The 17,657-nt window shown below is 34.7% G+C and overlaps 1 protein-coding gene across 1 annotated transcript in view; it reads right to left on the bottom strand.

Annotated features, from left to right (window-relative positions):
* LOC102807197 (TBC1 domain family member 2B-like) overlaps positions 1 to 17,657 on the bottom strand; it is a 35,577-nt gene that overhangs the window by 12,202 nt on the left and 5,718 nt on the right. The window contains exons 5-19 of the mRNA XM_085501332.1: positions 16,965 to 17,039; positions 16,786 to 16,858; positions 16,467 to 16,535; positions 14,422 to 14,479; positions 9,350 to 9,485; positions 8,459 to 8,578; positions 8,058 to 8,090; positions 6,964 to 7,009; positions 5,750 to 5,871; positions 5,218 to 5,352; positions 4,907 to 5,006; positions 4,579 to 4,701; positions 2,925 to 3,031; positions 2,288 to 2,373; positions 1,166 to 1,262 (exon numbers count right to left, since the gene is read on the bottom strand). Coding sequence (XP_085357458.1) covers positions 1,166 to 1,262; positions 2,288 to 2,373; positions 2,925 to 3,031; positions 4,579 to 4,701; positions 4,907 to 5,006; positions 5,218 to 5,352; positions 5,750 to 5,871; positions 6,964 to 7,009; positions 8,058 to 8,090; positions 8,459 to 8,578; positions 9,350 to 9,485; positions 14,422 to 14,479; positions 16,467 to 16,535; positions 16,786 to 16,858; positions 16,965 to 17,039 — 1,380 coding nt within the window. The remainder of the gene's footprint in view (positions 1 to 1,165; positions 1,263 to 2,287; positions 2,374 to 2,924; positions 3,032 to 4,578; positions 4,702 to 4,906; positions 5,007 to 5,217; positions 5,353 to 5,749; positions 5,872 to 6,963; positions 7,010 to 8,057; positions 8,091 to 8,458; positions 8,579 to 9,349; positions 9,486 to 14,421; positions 14,480 to 16,466; positions 16,536 to 16,785; positions 16,859 to 16,964; positions 17,040 to 17,657) is intronic.

Here is a 17,657-nt window from a genome sequence, read left to right as displayed (position 1 = left end):
TTTATTTTCAATGATTTTTGACAAGTTGAATGTAAAATATAGAAAAAAAGGTATATTCGCTGGATTTATTTTCACTGAATCATTCTTCAGTGAAAATTAAATCAAATCGAAAATAAAGCATTTACAGTAGAACAACTTTACTGTCATAGAAATGAGAGTTTCAGAATCCAATGTATATTTTCTTAAGTTCATTGCCAAATGGTGTGATTTTGGCTCGTACTGAGCATTCAAATGGGCAGTTTTTATTCTGAAACTCTTTTGGCAAGTGCAGATTTGATCTTGGGATTTCACATTTTGGTATGTGCCAACCAAGTCCCAATGCTTGGTGCAGACCAAAGTGAAAGCCACTTGTTGCCAAAACAACTGGTTTTAAAATTATTCATAGTCATCACAAAAATGTGGGAGGTGTGGGAATACAACTTTAATAGTGAACATCAAACAAGATATGCATCAGTTTTTTTCGTTTAGCGAGAGAAACTAAAATTCTGTGAATCATCTTTAAGGTAGAGATGCAGGTTGGGAGACTATATTTCTAATTGGCTCTAATTACTGTAATTACATGAGTAAAATATACTATTTACCAATCAAGTTATATATCATTTGAAAGAGTTTTATTTAAACTTTTGAGTTTTATGGTTTACAATAATGTACAATGACACCATATTAAGTGGTGTTGATTTTGGGTTAAAATCATGCATTTTAGGTGAAAGTGCACTTAAAACTATTTAACTTTTGAATGCATACCCTGATTTTGATTTAAGAACACTTATTTAAAACTTCTGTTTACTAGGAACATAATGGCTTAGTTATTAGTGTTTCCATTGAAAAGTGTTCACACAGTGCTCTTTGAAACATTCACATTTTATAAATCGTTCACAATTAACAGAGCAGCTAATTGGCAGCTCTATTGTTTCTGTTCCAGTGAAGACAGTGAAACCATACAAAGCCATTTACTTAGGATAGACCTGAATAATCATCCCTGAAAATTTCATTGAAAACAAATAAATCGTCTAGAAGTTAAATAGTTTTAAAGTTGAAATTGTGTATGTATAATTTTTGTGCATATTTCATGCTATCAAATTCATCACATTATAGTCACAAAAATAACAATTAACCTAACAATCTAGAAAGATGAAACACAACTCATTGTAAGATATCAACTAACCTAAATCTACCAGGTGCTCTCTGAATTGTCTCTTCTGTACTCGTAGCTTCTTCCAATAAACGAATAACCATTTCATCTGTAGGTCCTGATGCCTCCTCTACATGTACAATAAACAATATATTGAAAATTGAAAAAAATTATTTACTTTTGGAACAAGACCCCTTATCAATCTATATTGAAATTTGCTTGATATGGGTACTATCAGTTGATATGGGTACTATCAGTTGATATGGGTATTATCAGTTGATATGAGTATTATCTGTTAATATGGACATTAACAGTTGATATGGGTATTATCAGTTGATATGGGTATTATCAGTTGATATGGGTATTATCAGTTTATATGGGTATTATCAGTTTATATGGGTATCATCTGTTAATATGGGTACTATTAGTTGATATGGGTATTATCAGTTGATGTGGGTACTATCAGTTGATGTGGGTACTATCAGTTGATATGGTACTATCAGTTGATATGGGTATTAACAGTTGATATGGGTATTATTAGTTGATATGGGTATTATTAGTTGATATGGGTATTATTATTTGATATGGGTATTATCAGTTGATATGGGTACTATCAGCTGATATGGGTATTATCAGTTGATATGGGTACTATCAGCTGATATGGGTACTCTCAGTTGATATGGGTACTATCAGCTGATATGGGTACTCTCAGTTGATATGGGTACTATCAGTTGATATGGGTACTATCAGTTGATATGGGTACTATCAGCTGATATGGGTACTATCAGCTGATATGGGTATTATCAGTTGATATGGGTATTATCAGTTGATATGGGTATTATCAGTTGATATGGGTATTATCAGTTGATATGGGTATTATCAGTTGATATGGGTATATGTTAATATGGGTACTATCAGTTGATATGGGTATTATCAGTTGATATGGGTATTATCAGTTGATATGGGTATCATCTGTTAATATGGGTACTATCCGTTGATATGGGTATTATCAGTTGATATGGGTATTATCAGTTGATATGGGCATCATCTGTTAATATGGACATTAACAGTTGATATGGGTATTATCAGTTGCTATGGACAGCGTCAGTTGCTATGGGCAGTAAATAGATATACATGTACATAGTGACTATTTACCTCGTTTTGCACTTTTTGATTCCTGCAATAACAGATAATATTTGCTTTGTATTCTGCATAATTCAGCTTCTATCGTGGAATATTTACTGAAATAAAATTAAAATAAAAGTCAATGATGCAACAATCAAGTTTGCATGTATAAATTTGTGGTTATATTAAAAAAAAATAATTTGAAGAATTACATTATAACCCCTTAGATATAAATGGACGTTGAAATCTCACGAAGAGTGATAAAACTATTTGAATCTCTCCTGTTACTCGCCACACTATTTGTTATAACCACAATATTTGAAATAGTGGGCATAATCAATGTGAGAAGATGGAAAAATATTTGAGAATCAAATTCAAATTCTCTCGCTCTTAAAAGGATCATGGAGGACTTTTACAACTACGGGCTATTAACACGACTTTGTTTATGAAACACAGGGTGTGCAATGCAATGGGAAATAATATTGATGACGTCAGAAAATTAAATTATAATGGACAGAAAAGTCAAATACACAGACAGCAATAATGTTACTCAGACTCATTTTACAAAAATCTTCAGTAACATGTTTAATCATATACTGTAGTACAGCACAATGAAATATGCTGAAACATCTCCTTTTACAAGAATTTGTATACATAATGTACTCACTCCATTTGAGTTCTTTCTCTCTTCCTATCATTATCTCTCAATAAATTTAATTCCAATATTTCTTTGTTCAGAAATTGGTTTTGTGTCCGAAATGCTTGACAAGCATCCTACAGAGAGGAAAAAGTATCTGACATTAATTATCCCCCCAAATGTGTAAAAATTGAATATATTCAGTATTTGTATTATATTGCTCCATGTGAGTACTAGAATGTATATGTATCTTGGGACAACCACAATACAACATAGGATAACCAGAATACAACATGGGACAACCACAATACATTATGGACTACCAGAATACAACATGAGACTACCACAATACACCATGAGACAACCACAATACACCATGGGACAACCACAATACACCATGGGACAACCACAACATACCATGGGACAACCACAATACACCATGGGACAATCACAATACACCATAAGATAACCACAACACACCATGGGACAACCACAATACAACATAGGACTACCACATTACATTATGGACAACCACAATACACCATGAGACTACCACAATACACCATGGGACAACCACAATACACCATGGGACAACCACAATACACCATGGGACAACCACAACATACCATGGGACAACCACAATACACCATGGGACAATCACAATACACCATAAGATAACCACAACACACCATAGGACAACCACAATACACCATGAGACAGCCACAATACACCATAGGACAACCACAATACACCATAGGACAACCACAATACACCATAGGATAACCACAATACACCATAGGATAACCACAATACACCATGGGACAACCACAACACACCATGGGACAACCACAATACACCATGGGACAACCACAATACACCATAAGATAACCACAAAACACCATGGGACTATCACAATACGCCATGGGACAACCACGATACACCATGGACTACCACAATACATTATGGACTACCACAATACACCATGAGACAACCACAATACACCATGGGACAACCACAATACACCATGAGACAACCACATTACACCATAGGATTACCACAATTCACCATGGGACAACCACAATACACCATGGGACTACCGAAATTCACAATTGGACTACCACAATACACCATGGAACTAACAGAATACACCATGAGACAACCATAATACAACATGGGACTACAAGAATACACCATGGGACAACCACAATACACCATGGGCCTACTCGAATACACCATGGCCTACCAGAATTCACCAAAAGACAAGCACAATACACCATGGGACAAACACAATACACCATGGGCCTATCATAATACACTATGGGACTACCACTATACACCATGGGACAACCACAATGCACCATGAGACAACCACAATACACCATGGGACAACCACAATACACTATGAGAATACCAGAATGCACTATGGGACAACCACACAAGGCTTCTTCCAATAAACAACTAACCATTTCTTTAAATACCGTAATTTGATTGTGGAGTAATTACTAAATTGCTAACACATCAGAGATTCAAGCCCAAATTACTCTTGCCTAAACTCAAACAATTTGCCGAGACTGCAACCATAACTGATCTAGTAGTGCGTCAACCAAGCGGGTGATCGAATTGATGTTCATATAAGCATTGTTTAGAAATAACTTTAATTTAATAATTTTAATTTATTTCTTACCTTCAATTTTTCAAGTTCTTGTGCATTTTCCACAGTTTTTACAACCGTGTTTGTACTGCTATTCATTGGTATGTGGCCACTAGATCTACCTTCTTCACCTGCATTTTTATCAAGGTCAAAAATCTACAGAAACAGCACAAGCAAGACAAGCATTTTTAGGGCACATTTATACTCATAACTGAGGTCCTAAGTTTAAAATTCAGATTGTAAGCAAGGCAGACTTATACCACAGAAATTAGGTCAGAATTCAATTAAGGATCAGAGATGAGAAAAGTAATAATGGATTCAGGGTTATGCTTGAAGAATTTTAATCATGTATTGAACTCACCTGATTGGTTAATGAGACAATTATTTCATCTTTTGCTTGCAGCATATCAGTATACATTGTACATTGCTCTTTCAATGATACAATTTCTGTTTTACAGTATCTAACATCAAAATAATTAGAAATTTAACATGAAAACAATTCAAATAGAAAAGTGATAAGGTAGATTTATTCAACATATGTTTTATAATTGTGCCAATTTTTTGACAATCAACTCCATCAACAACTGCTTTACACTAATAACATGCTGAGAGTATCTTAGCAACAAGAGAACTAGAAACTGTCTAATTAAACATGATTACTATGGTTACTACCTGATCTGTTCTTGTAAATTATCTCGTTCACTGCGGAATTCATCCAATATCTGCTGTAGTTGAATTAGCTGCTTGTCTTTCCTTTGTAGCAATGAAACTCTCTCTTTATCCGACTTGCACTTGAGATAATCATCACTGCATCACAAACAAACAAACAGATTCAGTTGAATTATTTCTCTACTGTATCTGTGGTTTACCTTATCTTAGAAGCAAACCTTCGACAGATCACAGTCAAAAGAAAATATAGTTTACATTAACTTAAATAGTTGTGCGCCTTTATTAATTACAATTTCATAATGAGTAGCAAATAACGAAAAAGTGGGATCGCTTTAACATCACATGTGGTGGCAGTAGACAAAACTCAGAAAGACATTATGAAGAGAAAATGTAGTTTAACACTGATAATTTTTATGAGTTTATCAATGATTATAATTATGTAATAAATTTTGCGCATTGAGGGTTATGATGATACAAATATTACTGCAATAAACACATGAGATATATATATTTATGAAATCCATATAGTTCCTACCATGATGCTTTTTCTAGCTGCGTTGCTGCTAACTGATTATGTAACAATGTAATCACTTCTTTACATGCTTTCATCTCAGTTTCAACATCATCTAATTCTTCTCTCAGTAAACTCAATTGAATCTGAGTGAAGACAAGGACAAGTTTATTTATTTTAGTTAGTTGAGTTGAGAAAAAATTCAATGTGTTTCAACACTAGAAATATAAACTCACATACTAATTTGACAGGTTGATTGGTTGCAAACTTCAAGCTACAAAAATACATGTAGTTCATTTCATTGCTATATTGTAAATTACTGTAAAACATTTCTTTTTTATTTTAGCAAGTTATTTTAGCTAATATGTAATTTCGCTAATTCAAGATGCAACTAATTTAACTGAAAGTATATTTTCACAATAAGATAACAGACACTAATTCATGCACAGAGTCAAATTGGCTAAAATTTCAACATTTTTACAGTGACAGCATTTTATTGGGACCTCCATTCTTTTTTATTCATCAGTGACCTCATTTTCTAATTAACAGAACAAGCCTTGGAAATTAATTTTTGAATATATATATATATTATTATTATTATTATACATCTGTCACCGTAACACCGTAAGTTACAGCGTGCCATAATTTTGCAGTATTTTACAGGGTATTTTCATCCTACCACATTAGAAAATGTGAATTTCAAATATGGAATAATTACGCACGTAAGCGTCCTCTAATAATAAAAACAAACATGGTTGCCACCAGAGTTTGACTGGACTCCACACAAAGAAGTTCGGTGATTCTGTTCTAAACGTTTTGAATTTTGGCATTACAAGGTGTATCCTTGGAAGGAAAAGATGTATGATAATAAGGTTATTACGAAGATACCTTAAAGTATGCACTCAGACAGTACGCCGTGCATCGACCTCAGCTCTGTTGGTCAATACCTCCCCTGTACTGTCTTCGTGCATACTTTGAGGTATTTTCGTAATATTATACCTCATATTATTCTGATATGTGACATTATTGTACAACTTTGAAAAGAACAGTCGTCACACTGCCTGGACCTAACATGGTATACCTTACAACACTCATGGATTAAATGCATTATTTATACAAAATTTTACATATTGCTGGCATGGCAACAAGAAAAAGGCATGAAAGGAATTGTTTGATGGTACCATGGTATCATTTGAATAAATGAATGTAAAATGAGACAAAACATAAATAAATTTTACCTGTGATGGTTCAGGGTCATTCAATGGTCTTGGCAAAGACAATTTTCTATAATGAATAACAAGATTATGTAACACTTTTAAGATGCACTATGGATGAAAAATAAATTTGTCAATATTGTTGTTCGATAGATCAAAGCAGACTATGAATGTTCCTGAACAGTATTTGCAGGACATATAGCAGCAGATAAATGAAAAAATCAAGACCACTAATACACATGTGATTGTATGAACCAAAACAACTCAAATGTTTATACTCAAATGTTTGCTACATGAACGGTGTTTTCAGTTTGTGATAAATCATAGTCCAATGCAGTTTTCAACATACAATATCAAACAATGATATTATAATATACATGTCCATTTCCGTATTGTATCTTTATATTAAAAGTTGCACTCTGAGAGCATTCATAGAGCTTTGTTGAGGTTTTGGGATTATGCAAATTGTGAATAATATAGAATAAACATTCAAATTTCAAGATTTTTCAATGAATCTGTTTTGACTTTTCATTTAATTGTTACAAAGCTTTTGAATAGAGTTCAAGTGCACATGGATTGTTTTGAATTACTGCCTGTTGCAATATTTTGAAATTCTGCAATTCATACTATTAAATTCAGACTATTAATTATGTCACAGAAACGTGCAATACTCCAAAATATATATATGGGTACTACTTAAAGCGATAAAGATCGATTCAATTTGGTTAACACGCAAAATTCAGAAAACAATCCTGAATATATATATTCATAATGAGCAAGGTGAAAACACTTTCTTGATTGGTTGAAAGTATTATGAACTTTGACTTTGAACTTTGGGTGTTCAAAAGGTTGAGTGATGGGTGTTAATATAATGTAGATTTAACAGAATTTTTCAAAGAAATGTATGTATCTCTCAACATTTTCAGTTGCCACCAGCCTAAATACAAATTTATTCAAATTATATCACTATAACGAAAAATCCAATTCTCATGAAAAGAAGACCAGCATTCACACATTTTTCCTGATCTGAAACCTAATTGGTGCAAACTGTCAAAATATTCAAAAGAATTTCCTAAAAATGTAGATTGTGAAATTGTACATTATACTGCTCCACCTACTTTTTTATAGTTGACGCAATTCCTTCCCTTTGTCTGAAAGAGAAAAAAGCAGAAATGATTTTTTGAATGTGAAAATCAAATTCATGTACAGTTTTCATCCCTTGTTTATATGCTCTTAGTTTCAATATTATTGCAGTCCATTTTACCATTAGTTGACTCAATTTCAATAAATTAAACCTTGCGAAATGATGTCAACTCATTGTTAGTTGCCATGGTTACATATTATTAACAATTATATATATATGTGCCACCATAGAATACCACAATTACATGTTGTCAACACTTACATGTCTCCATGGTTACAATATTACTATTAGCACATTGCCCACTGACGTCATTTTTTCCCATTCCTTTCAGCTATCCATGGAGGCTTGCAGCAGATTTATTGGGAAATTACTTACGTTTTAAGTTTATTCTTCTCTTCTTCCAAGACTACTAAATCTTCCAGTTCATCAATATCATAAAATTGACTTTGAGGTCTTGGTGGTGTTGCTGTATCTTGATGCCCAGAGACCTTAGATCTACCCAGAAAATTGATAAAAAAAAATTACAATTAATTGGTATAGTTGTGATTCATAACATAAACCAGAATTATTTATGATGATGTGCAAACACAGAACTAAATATAGAGCTCCATGATTGCTTGGGTCCCATGAACATTGAACAGCACGATTGCTTTCAAGTCCTTTCAAATCGGGTAATAGCGTAATGATAACAGCTGTGTACCAAGTAAACAACTGGGCGGACCATGCAAATTACATTTCCCATGACTCACTGGTGTGGAACCACGCTTTAAATACACAACTTGCTCTTTCGTAATACTTATCAGAGGAGAAATTATGAGAACAGTCTTGTTTGGTTCGATAAGTCCCTGATAACATATTGACTTGCCCGATCTGGACACATCATATTTCCCTCCGATACAACACTAAGCATTTTCTTTTGGTAGTGAGTAAGCTTGTTCACGAAAAAAAAAGCGAGCCACTCGCTTATTTCTGTATCCCGCCATTTTGTCATATCTATTGTGAGTTATGATTGGGTGCAAATGAGTCGAAATGAATCTTAAAATCGTTTGAGGGCATGCGACATACAGTAAATCGTGGCGAAATCTGCCAAGGGTTAATGTTGAGGCTTTGGCTGAATAAATGGTCCTTGGCTGGTGCAGATGCTAATAGACTAAATACAGTAAATGATACAGTTGGAAATGATTTATATTGGTTTACTGATTTTAATTACGGTATGTAACAAACATATGCTATTTTGTCCTCGTCATAAAATAATTCGTTCCACACCTGAACTGATTTCTGAGTTCTGTTTTCCAATTCGTCAGTGAGAAATTGAACACTGCTGAATGATGAGGTGAATTTGCCGATTTCTGACCAATGGTATCGTCTGGTATGTCCACTGGGGATAAGATTGGAGGAAGATCTGAAAGATATACAATCACATTATTGATTAACTACATGCCTATAATTCGGCATTCTTTGACATAACTCACTCTTTCAAATGACCAGTTGACAGAACGATGTTTTTCATTGATGTATTATAATAACACATGCATATTACCATATTTCCTCTATTAAAAATATATTATGACCGTAGGCATTACTAAGTATCTATCATTTAAGCCTGCATTTAAGTTTGCACCAGGGAATCATGGAATACGATTGTTCATTTTGCACTGTTAATCTATTTTTTCTATTGTATTTTAATCTAGTGAATAAATTTGCTGTGAGATTAGGATTAACTGGACAAACACTACTAATAGAGCGAATTAGTGTACTGTAAATTAACATAAATTATTCACTGTTTTTTCATTTTGCTATATTTGTTGAGAGATCAAATCGGCTAAATTAAATCTGTAAATATGGAAAATAACAATAGACTCATTGTTTCCTGCCATGTTCATGATTGTGAAACCTGGTAAAATTGCTTACAACATCAAAATAGTGAAATTAAATGTCAGTGAAAATAAATTGTATTACAGTATATTAGACTCCTTAGCAACAGTGGTTAAATGAACTAAAACCAGCAACACTTAATATTCTTTTCACTCTATATTTACTCAAAAATATACTCCAAATTTGTATTCAACCTTGTAAATCAAGCCATGTATGGCACAGTCCCCATTAGTTATCAAATTTAAGATATATAGTTTTGTTTATAGTAATATAGCTAGAATACAACCATGTCAGGAATACGATTTTTTAACATTAATTAAAAAAAAAATAAAAAAATGATTGACATTTGTATCTGATCGTCAAACAAGTACTTGTCCATATTGAGAGATATTGCTCTGGACACCGTCCCTTGAGGGACGGTGCTCTGGAACAGCATTCAAAATCAGCCATTTTGAATACATGTATATATATATATACATATTATATAAGGACATTTATATATATATATATATATATATAACATGATGTATAACGAATATATAAAATTTGAATATAATCAGTCAAAGCATTTAAGAAATATGGCTCTAGAAGCCAAATCATTAAAACAAAATGGCCACCAGTCAGCCATTTTGAATCCAATCTGAATCAAAGAAAGCTTAGAAAGAACTCCCATGTGCTGAGAGTATTGGAGACACATTAAATATAATTTGAAATTACTTAGCTGAAAACTAATTATGCAAATCAGAAAATTAACATGAACAGATTTGATTGTAAAACTAATGAGGTCTACGCAATGTAACAAAAACTCTATGTACCAAGTTTAATTGAAATGTGATTAGAACCAAAAATATTATGATTTATTATGCTAATTGGGGAAATAATATGAACAGAGTTTTACCCCAAACTAATTAGGTTTGTACATTGTCCTAGAGCATCTTTGTACTAAGTTTCATTAAAATGGAAATTAGTACTTTAGATATCAGTGTGAAAGCTTAAAATTGGTTAATTATGCAAATTGGGTAATTAATATGTACAGATTTTAACCCACAATTATCCAGGTCTGTCTATTGTCCTACAGCATCCATGTATAAACATTCATTGATATATGATGATTACTGTAAAAACCCGCAAATAAGCGCCACCCTCAATTAAGAGCCACTCAGTGAAAATTTGTTACATTTGACCCTCCATTAAGAGCCACCAAGAGTTGAGTGATTTTGTCAATAAGAACCCAGAAATAAGTGCCAGCCACCCGGTTGTTTACAATCAGGCAGACGCCGAGCTTATCGTGCCTCACTTCCACCTGCATTGTTTATTGCCCCACAGAAGGTGTGAGACAAATAAAGATTATCCCCATAACTTGCCTGATGTCCTGTGTAATTGAGAATGGAAGAATGATAGACGAAAGAAATGCACTGAGAGCGTGAATGTGACTGTCAACTTGTCCATTTTATATTTCTGACACACAATCGACCAATTCACAAACTATTCATAGTAACTACTAGTATGTTTTTTGCCGAAACACCGAAGGACACGTTGAGATATTCATTGTCAATGTTGTCAATGTTCAGGGAAGTAACAAAATAACTGGCATTAGTTTGGAGAGGACTCTCTTGCCGAAAATAATCAAAATTGAAGTCAAATGGATTAGTTCCACAAACTTGTGCGATCAACTTGTCTTACAGCAAAGTGAAGTCTACGTGACCCGCCTGACCCAAATATTTAAATTAGCTATTTGTGAGAATTGAAAATAATCTGAACTTGTACCAATCAGAAAATGCCTTGAAACAGGCCTGGGCTTTCGTGAATGATTTCATCTCTCCGATTGGTCACAGGAAATTATTTTTAATACATGTAATTGTTACTTTCTCGGTATCGTTTCGTATTTGGTTATATAGGGGTGGGGCTATAGTTTGACCCTGTTTGCGTGGACTGTGAAGTACGTGAATATCATTATAAGCTGGCTTGATTATGAAACAGGAAATATAAACCAAAGCTGTACTGTCAGACGTCTAGCGCAATTAAAACAATGCCCAAGTACCCAAGCTGTACAAATCTATAGAAAAACGTGTTTTTATTTATTGTTTTTGCCATAAATACAAGTGATTGGGCATCATTTTTATCATTCGTTCCATGCTTCCTTTGCAAGTATGTCCTCTCCTGTCGCTGCTGGTCAGATCAATTCTATCCAAAACTATTTTATATTGTCACAAAATCAACCACCACGCCAGCCACAGCCACGCAAGTTATTCCCAGTTTTCAAGAAAAAAGTTTGCCGTACCAAACTTGGTAAACAATTGTAAAAGTGATTCGAGTGTTGAGTCAGACACTGAGAGTGCTACCAAATTCGACTTCAGGCATCGCTACGCATTGTCAGTGAAACGTGACTTCAGGCATTGCTACATATTGTCGATGAAACGTCGAATCGTCGTATTTATTTGACATTTGTTATTCCCATAACAGTATTTTTACAGAATAAATTAACTGCAATGATACATCATTAATAATTACTTGTCTGTTTTGGTTGTGTGTGTGTTTGCCTATCCCCTTCCCTATTTCACAATGAAAAAGTTTGATGACCCTGGTTTAAGAGCCACTGGCTACAGGGTTGTCAACATGTTACCTCAAATAAGCACCACCCAGAAATGAAAGTGTTACAAAGTGGCTCTTATTTGAGGGTTTTTAAGGTAGTACCTGAGATATCAGTGTGAAAGTTGGAAATTGGTTAATTATGCAAATTAGGTGATTAATATGCACAAATATTTACCGAAAACTAATTGGGTCTCTGCATAATTTTAGATTCATTGAAATGTGATGATTAGTACTTTAGATATCAGTAGAAAAGCTGAAAATTAATTATGCAAATTAGGTAATTAATATGCACAATTATTTACCCTGAAACTAATCAGGTCTCTGCATAGTCCTAAAGGATCTATGTACCAAGTTTCATTGAAATGCGATGATTAGTACTTGAGATACCTGTGGAAAAGCTGAAAATTAACTAATTATGCAAATTAGGTAATTAATATGCACAAATATTTATCCGAAACAATCTCTGCATAGTCCTTGAGTATGTAAGTACCAAGTTTCATTGAAATGTAATGCTCACTACTTATATCAAAAGCTGAAAATTAATTAATTATGCAAATTAGGTAATTACATGTACTGATATTACCATAAAAACTATCAGGTCTGTGCAGTGTCATATGACATCTATGTACCAAGTTTCATTGAAATGTGATGATTAGTACTTGAGATATCAGTGGAAAAACCGAAAATTGACTAATCATTATGCAAATTAGGTAATTAGTATCCACGGATTATTACCAAAAACTAATCAAAACCTAGCATTAGTTCAGAAAATCTATGTACCAAGTTTCATTAAAATCCAATGAGTGGTTGTTTAGATATCAGTGGAACAGTCATGGAACCACTAAAAAATAGCTAATTATCATGCAAATTAGGTAATTAATATGCACGGATTTTTACCAAAAACTAATCAAATCTGTGCATATGTTCAGAGCATCTATGTACCAAGTTTCATCAAAATCCAATGTGTGGTTCTTTAGATATCAGTGGAACAGTCATAGAACAGCTAAAAATTAGCTAATTATCATGCAAATTAGGTAATTAACGAGCATGGATTTTTACCAAAACCTAATCAAATCTGCGCATTGGCCCAGAGCATCTATGCACCAAGTTTCATCAAAAACCGATGTATGGGTCTTGAGATAGCAGTGGAACAGTTGGACACACACACACACACACACACACACACACACACACACACACACACACACACACACACACACAGACACACTAACTGCAAAGACTCCCATTTTGTGCTTCGCACATGGGAGTCAAAAATAAAATGACGTGCATCTGAGGAACCTGTAAAACCCATCTGTAAACATTCGGGAAATGCTCGATTTTGATGATTTTTTAGCACAAAAATGGCCACCATTCGACCATTTATATTAGAATCGTCAAACCAATATATTCGTATATCTATGACATGATCTATAATGAATATTTAAAATTTGAACATAATCAGTCAAAGCAAGTCAGAGATATGCCATTAGAACCACATTCATTAAAACAAATTGGCCGCCAGTTGGCCATTTTGAATCTTAACTGAAAAACTATAATTCTATAATGTCTAACGTATATACCAATTTTGAACAAAATCAATCTGTAAACAGCGAAAAATGTTTGATTTTGATGATTTTTAGCACAAAAATGACCGCCATTCGGCCACCTTGAATAAGATCGTGAAACAAATTGACGTGCATATGTATAATATCATGCATGATGTATGTGTAAAGTTTGATTGTGATTGGTCCAGGCATTTCTAAGATACAGGTCTCACCGTCTGGACGCACGCATGCATGGACGCACAGAAACACGAACGCACGGAGGTCAAAACATAAGTCCCGGTTTTCGAACTCAGAAACAGTTCTTACCTGATAATGTTAACGTGTTTTCATTTTGGGAAGGTTTCATTAAGCCAGAAGTAGGTTTCTATGGAAACAAAAATTTGTGAGATCACTATAATATACCGGTAATTGATTATAAAATTAATGAACAACACATTACATTATATTGATGGAGAGTCAATTGTATACAAGATACTGTGTGGCATTATTCTTTACGGACTGGATACAGCATTTGCGGCCCAGGGTTGTGCGCCAGAAGCGTCCGAGCTTGCAAGGGCACATAATCCAGTCCATAAAGGTTTTATCATACTTCTTATAGGTGTAATTACAATTTTACCATGCTGGGACCTCAAAAACAAAACATAATTTAGAATGATGTGTTTTACTTTGATTGATGAAAGCTGGGTACGCTGGGCCAGGTGTGATATGAGAAATTATTGTCTAGATGTGAGGGCACACTTCGTATAGTGCTACGAGACTAGACAATACGAGGTATATGATAATGCTCAATTCAACCCACTTGGTTTGTTTTTATGTCCAAAACCACAGTACAAGGCATATAATGGTGTAGCCCCTTGGTGAACAAGCACATATCGATTTACAGATATCACACCCAGCTAGTCAGTCGTAAATCAATGTTTAATGTTGACGCATTCTTCATGTGAAGTGCTCGGTTTTGGTTTGTTTATAGCTTTATACTAGACTCGATGCAGTCTACTATAGTGAGTATTTGACAAATTTATGAATCGGTCTGGAGGGCTGTGGGCATGCATTACGTAAGGGTCAGTCTGCGCATGCAAGTTCCCATGGTGATCATTTACTGAAGTCATGGTAACAGCCAATCAATTAGAATCAAAGAAAGCTTAGAAAGAACTCCCATGTGCTGAGAGTATTGGAGACACATTAAAAATAATTCAAAATTACTTGTACTTGATTCAGATAGTGATGGAAAAGCTGAAAACTAATACAGTGTGTAATGCAAATCAAAAAAATTCACATGAACAGATTTGAGTGTAAAACTAATGAGGTCTGCGCAACGTAACAGATCATCTATGTGCCAAAACACAAAGTAAACGGCAAGGTAAATACTATGTCAAATTATAGTAAACACGTACTGCGTGCGTGACTCGAACCGGCGCTTGTGTACGGCACCTAATCGCCTAGCTTCACGCCACTACACGTCTTCCCCTCGGAACGGAGCGCGTGGGCGGGTTTCATGTTCTCTGCACGTAATAAGCTCGGTTATTAAGCATCCTTTATTGGGGATGCCCAGTGGCCGAGGGGAAGACGTGTAGTGGCTGTAAACATTGCAGTTTATTTTGTCTGTGTCCAATATTATAGGAATTGTTTGCTGTTGCTTGCGACTTCGACAGTAACAGCTTCCAAAATAAACCAGTTTCATCGCAATTATAAACTTGTTTGTCGGAATAACCACCTTTATAGATAATTTCTCTCAGTTTTTCGGAAAAAGTTCTGACAGCGTCCATGTTCGCAGATCGAGCTTCGCCTTGGATTGAGACTTCGTGTATAGCATGTCTTCTTCGCCTTCACAAGAACCACCCTGAACTGGCCCCAAATTCAAAATCGTCATATCTGAGTTGTGTGCTTTGCATTGGGTGATGGGACCAGAAGAGTGGAGTTCCGGCAGACTGTTCTTGAAGAAACGTAAACAGCTCACTCACTGCTCACCCACTGCTAGATCAGGTGCAACCCTTCAGTTTTATAGAGTTTTATAGAGGTATACCAAAATGGGACCAGCCGAGAAGCACGTACGGTCACTACTCGACACCCCTGTTGACACCTTGAGTAAGGCCGCCATCACCCATTGCATCTCAGCAATTGACGGACAGTGGGTGTTAAGTTGTCTCTTTAAAGGTTAGTTAAAAACACTATGCCACGAAACAATAGTCTTTGTACTTCAGAACTCCCGTCAAAACACAATAGAAATTTTGGGAGCCATCCAAGTACCCGCGACTTAGCCGAATCGCGACTTACCAAGCGCAACTTAGCAAGGGGTCACTGTATTATAAAACCCCCCCCCCCACTCAAATTACTCTCAATATATTACTCACAGAAACAGAAGCGACATTACTATCTCTGGACTGACATGTTCTTATTCGACTATAATCTCGACGCCTTTCCTGAGATAATAAATATAATAAAAAAATACATATTTGATTATGTCTTCCAGGAAAATAGTCTTCAAAAACATTCATTTCTAAAAAAAACTTATCTTAGTAAAGTAAAAGTAGATTATTAATTAAACTAACCAACACCTGTTTCATTTTTTATCAGTGGTTTATATATGAGCAAATAATTTGCATAATTTCCCATAATGCAATGCATTCTTAATGTCACATGATTGTATATGACCAATCATAACAGCCTTACTTGTAATTCTTGTAACCAGTACATCATGGTAGCATTGTCTTTAGCTTGTAGCTGATAAACACGATTTTTTGTTCTATAGAATAAAAACATCTACAAGTCAAAATACGGCTCATAATCCTCACAATTTCAAATACAAATGCACCCAATGTTAAAATTAAAAAATCTTGAAATAGACTTACACGATGTTAAACTGCCCCATTTTTTCTGTATTGTTGAGATCAAAGGTAAACGTAGCATTTGCGATGTCAATGGATCTAAAATAGACGGGAATACATTGGGTATTGTCAGTAAAAGTCATTGTGAAGCCCAGGTGAAGCCTTTGACATTTTAATATTATATTTGTACTGTAATTAATGCAACAGCCACGGTATTCCCAAGATATCAGCCTAGCCAATACCTGAACATCAGCAAGCAGCTTTGTAACCATGGTTTTCAGCATCTTAGAGTGTCATCAATTCACCAACTCGCACATGAGATTTTCTTTGAAATTAAAGGTTGCCTATGTTACACATTATTATAAATCTAGCATCCGAAACAATAGAAATTTGCTAGTCTGTAAAAAGCTGTGTTAGCACATGTTTACTGTACTGCAGGGTGTTCTTGTGATAACTTCATTATATTCGATACAGTTACCGGTAAGATTAATCTGAGATGCATAGTAATAAGTATAGACTCAAGAGTTGTTTTATATATAGTTATTAGGTCCCCTTTTGTATTTATACACAGTCCCTCTATCACCGGTCTGGAAACGTCTATTGTTTTACGTGTGAATTGGCGGGATTAGTGGGCTAACGCTTGTAACGGCTCTCCGCGAAGCGCGGTACTATACTGTTGATAGCTTCGAGATGCATCACGTTCAGTGCTGTGATCTA

The sequence above is a fragment of the Saccoglossus kowalevskii genome, chromosome 7, assembly GCF_978046115.1.
Source record: "Saccoglossus kowalevskii chromosome 7, keSacKowa6.1, whole genome shotgun sequence".
Classification (NCBI taxonomy): Eukaryota; Metazoa; Hemichordata; class Enteropneusta; family Harrimaniidae; genus Saccoglossus; species Saccoglossus kowalevskii.
This window is presented reverse-complemented; position numbering and strand designations above follow the sequence as displayed.